We start from the raw sequence: 4,565 nt of genomic DNA, 5'->3' as shown, positions 1-4,565 counted from the left end.
AACCTTCCACATTCATTACATATTTAGATGCAACAAATCTATACGGTCACAGTATGTCACAACCTCTACCAACAAGTGAATTTACATGGTTGACACCAAATGAAATTCTTAATCTTGATGTGATGGATGTGAGTACTGATAGTCCGTATGGGTATGTATTTGAAGTGGACATTCATTATCCACAAGAGTTGCATGATAAACATTCTGACCTTCCATTTTTAGTCGAAAAAATAATACCACCTCGTACACAATCGAAAATTCCCAAATTAATTCCAAATTTGAATGATAAAAGAAAATATATTGTTCATTATAGGAATCTACAGCAAGCTGTCAAAAATGGATTGATTGTAATGAATACACATAGAGTATTGAAATTCAAACAATCATGCTGGATGAAACCCTATATAGATCTTAATACTGAAATGCGTAATAGGTCTAACAACAAATCTGTTAAAGATTTCTATAAACTAATGAATAATGCGGTGTATGGAAAGACAATGGAGAATGTAGATAATCGAATTGATGTTAGACTCGTTACACATTGGGAAAATATAAAGAAAAATATAGGTGCCAGCACTCTCATAGCCAAACCAAATTTCAAAAATTGTTCAATTTTCACTGATAATTTCGTTGCCATTCAATTGGGTAGAGTGAAGGTTCATTACGATAAACCATTATATTTGGGATTTTCCATATTAGAATTATCTAAAACAGTCATGTATGACTTTTTCTATGGATGCATCAAACAACACTTTGATGAAAATGTCTCTTTACTTTACACAGATACCGACTCGCTCATTCTTAAAGTAAACACAGAAAATTTTTATGAATTCATAAAAACTAACATAAGTAGATTTGATACATCCAATTACAGTATAGTTAACCAATTCAATATTCCAGTAACAAGTTCAGTCTTGGGTAACTTCAAAGATGAATTTCCAAATGATCCAATCATGAGTTTTTATGGTACAGGTGCTAAGGCATATTATGTGGAATCTGTTGATGGTGAATTTAAAAAAGCCAAAGGGGTTAAACGATCTGTAATAAAGAATGAATTGACATGCGAAGATTATCAAAAAATCGTCGAACAAGGTGGTATGATATTCAGAAAGATGAATTCATTTAGAAGCGTGTTACATGATATGTATACTGAATTAAAAAATAAAGTTGCATTATCATATCACGACGATAAACGATTTATCATTCCGAATACTACCCACACTCTTCCTTGGGGTCATAATGATATTGAATTTTATGAAAACGATCCAAATGAGAACATTCGTTGGATAAGTAATATTATTCAACAATCACAATCTCAGGAGACTCCATTGGATCAATTGATTAATTTATTATCTGCCGAGATCAATGATTGAAATATCATTCAATATCTTCAAAACCGGAAAATTCAATATTGATATTTATGTAGCCATTTATAATTAATAATATATGATAGAAGTAATGTGATATTAATGTATTATGTATGTATGTATATGTATTACTGTAATGAATATAAAATGATTAAAATTTTATTTGTATTATTTCTATTTCCCTAATCAATTACTGCAATATATAGTATAATGTAAATGACAGAAATATCAGTTTGAAGAGAATCATCGTAGAGTGCACAATGTCTAAAACAATCGATAAGTTTGGTAGAAAAAGAAAATGGGGTGGTAATGTCATTCGAGGTCCTCCTGGGAATGGTTTTAAATTAACAAAAGATGGTCATTATGACATGCAAAGGAAAATATTGAAAAATACAAGTGAACCAATTGACAAGAGTGATTGTGTAACTGTATCATATCTTGAGGGGGAAATTAATGGAGCAAAGGAAGTTATACTTCTAGCCCTACAAGCTGCAATACAATCCACAATAGGCAATATTGCTCGGGACGCCCGGCAAGCATTTGACGATAAAATTGCAGAGGCTCGGATAACTTTCACTCGTAAATTTGACAAACTTACAAGTGATGTAGACATAAAAATGTCTGACATAACAGCGTCTACAAATAAAAAATTTGATGCTATGTCAAACATAACAGGAACTACAATGAAAAAGAATGATGTACTGGAACAGAGAGTTGAAGTATTGGAGAAAAACCATAAAGAAGTTTTGGAGAGAAACTATAAAGTCAGGCCATCATCATCAGGTGGACTGGGATATCCAGGACTGAACATTAATCCAAATCATAGAATAATACAACCAAAACCAACTGATGATGTATTAATGGAACCAACATGGTGAATGTATTCCCTCGTTAGGTTAGGTTAATAGTTACGTTAGGTTAGCTGCATACTTACGTTAGGTTAGGTGTTAGGTTAGTATTCCCTCGTTAGGTTAGGTTAGGTCAGGTTAGGTTAATAGTTACTGTAGGTTAGGTAAGATTATGACTTACGGTAGGTTAGCGTACTAGGTTAGGTTACGTTAATACATACGTTAGGTTAGGTGTTCGGTTGCATAGCGGTAGGTTAGCGTACTAGGTTAGGTTACGTTAATACATACGTTAGGTTAGGTGTTCGGTTGCATATTATGTTAGGAACGCGCGCGCGAAGCGTGCGTAGATGTCTCTCCAGATGTCCCGCCTACCTGGGGCCGGAGGCCCCACCCACCTGGGCGGAGCCCAGGCAGTGGGCGTGGCCCGTTAGGGCCACGCCCCCCCCGTCGCCACCAACTTTTCGGATACCCCGCCCCTTCCCGAAGGCCCGCCCCCTTTCCGAAGCCCCGCCCCTCCCCTCCCCGAAGCCCCGCCCCCGACTCCCAACATTTGCGCATGTACACCCCTACCCTCAACGCGCATGTGCGCTCCCACCATTTTCCCACCACTCACGCATCGAAGTCGATACCCTCCGGAGAGCACTCTACAACATTCAGTCCGAGAAGTCATCTCATCGAGAGCAGTCCACTCCACTTCAAGGCAGTAGCTTCCAACGACTAACTTGACATTTGAGTAAGTAAATTAAGAATGTTATTTTTTTATATCAACTAACTTTGTATTATTTCTTCTTTTTCAGAATGGCAACCAATACACAGGAGGTGAATAATGCTGTGGCGTCTATTCTGCCGGTGTCCGCTGACCAGGAGGAGGCAGCATCTTCGAGAGCGGTGACGGGTGACCAGGCAACCACTTCGCGTTCGCGAGTTAGGTGCAGATCTTCTAGCCCTGACTTATTCGAGGAGGAGGAGGAAGTCAGGGCTGTGAAGAAGGTTTGCCAACGACCTGCAGCAAGGGTTGGTCCTATTTCAAAGTACCGAGCTACTTGCAATAGGACTAATCCTTATGCAGGTAGTTTTTCGACCTCTCGTAAGAGGGCCTCCATACCAGCAGCAGCACCAGCAGCAGTGGAAACTCCGAGGATTCCTTCCCCGGAGTTGGTGATATTGTCCCCGTTGGTGGTGCGACTACCACCGCTGCCAGCGACACCGGCGGATCCTGAGGTGTTGGTGCCACAGCCTATCGAAGAGGTTAGTGAAAAGTTGAGTGTTTTTCTGCAGAGATGTAAGGAAGCAGAACGAGCTTCCCGATCTAGCGAGGCCGCGTTGGTTACCATGAAGCGACAAATGGCTGAAATGGATAACCGACGGAGGGAAATCCAAAAGGAAATGGCCGAAATAGATCGGAATTATGCATCTCTGCAGGAAAGGTGTAAAGCAGAGACCTCTTCGATAGAGCTGTACAAAAAAGTAGTGACAGTTATGGACACTCTTTTTGTAGATAAAGTGTAAATATAAGATTAGTTTTAGGTTAGTTAGGAATATTTAATTATGGTAGTTTTAAGTTTATATTTGTTAAGTTTATATTGAATAAAGGAAAAGGAAGTGAAATAAAGGGTGTACACTGTTTTTTGATTTGGTACACATTGAACAATGCGATGGTTGGAGCATTTTTCTTCACTTCCTCTTATTATTATTATTATTTTTTTATTTCAATTCCAAGTTCTTCTAGACAAATACCTCACATCAATTTTTGTGTTCTCTAATCACTTGTAAATAATTTCATGTGAAGAAAACTTAGAAAATAAAAGAATAGACATGTTTCATAGTGAAATCGACAAGTATATTTCATTTGTATTTTATCCATTCAAGTATCTCTTTCATTGAATATGTCTTATGTCACTTTGCAATTTACCCCTACTCATTGAATATGTCTTATGTCACACTGCAATTTACCCCTACTCAATGTCCCACTCCTCTCCCACTCCCTTTCGAAAGTATAAAAGTAGAAATCATCTGATGAAACATTCAGTTGATCAGCTAGCATCGAGATGGAACCCGATTCAACCTCCGAACCCTATAGCTGCCCGGATCAGGGGTACAACTTCAATTACTGGGATAACAGCCAGGTACCGCTAGTCTCTTCCACCACGGAACCCCACAGTCCGCCATATGAATACCGGGATCACGACATCAGGATGCAAGTTCAACATGTCACTGGCAGTGACGAAGGACACTTGGACGATTCGGAATATCCAGATCCTGACGGATGGTGGGACCCTGCTTATGATGACATTGTCCCAATGAGCAGCGACGACGACGATGATGACGACGACTCTGGCGATGATGCTGA

At 39.0% G+C, this 4,565-nt stretch overlaps 1 protein-coding gene across 1 annotated transcript; it reads left to right on the top strand.

The window, feature by feature from the left end:
• Positions 1-997: 997 nt before the first annotated feature.
• Positions 998-3,798, top strand: LOC141487421 (uncharacterized). Its single transcript, XM_074186499.1, has 2 exons — positions 998-2,948; positions 3,013-3,798. Exon 2 carries the CDS (start codon positions 3,014-3,016, stop codon positions 3,722-3,724), a length of 711 nt encoding a protein of 236 aa, XP_074042600.1. The 5' UTR covers positions 998-2,948; position 3,013; the 3' UTR covers positions 3,725-3,798.
• The last annotated feature ends 767 nt before the right edge of the window (positions 3,799-4,565 follow it).

Source organism: Leptinotarsa decemlineata, unplaced genomic scaffold (genome assembly GCF_025532065.1).
Source record: "Leptinotarsa decemlineata unplaced genomic scaffold, Ldec_3_MD MMD2_P_RNA_scaffold_2, whole genome shotgun sequence".
Lineage (NCBI taxonomy): Eukaryota > Metazoa > Arthropoda > Insecta > Coleoptera > Chrysomelidae > Leptinotarsa > Leptinotarsa decemlineata.
Note: the sequence above shows the minus strand (reverse complement) of the source record. Positions and strands in the feature narration are given on the sequence as shown.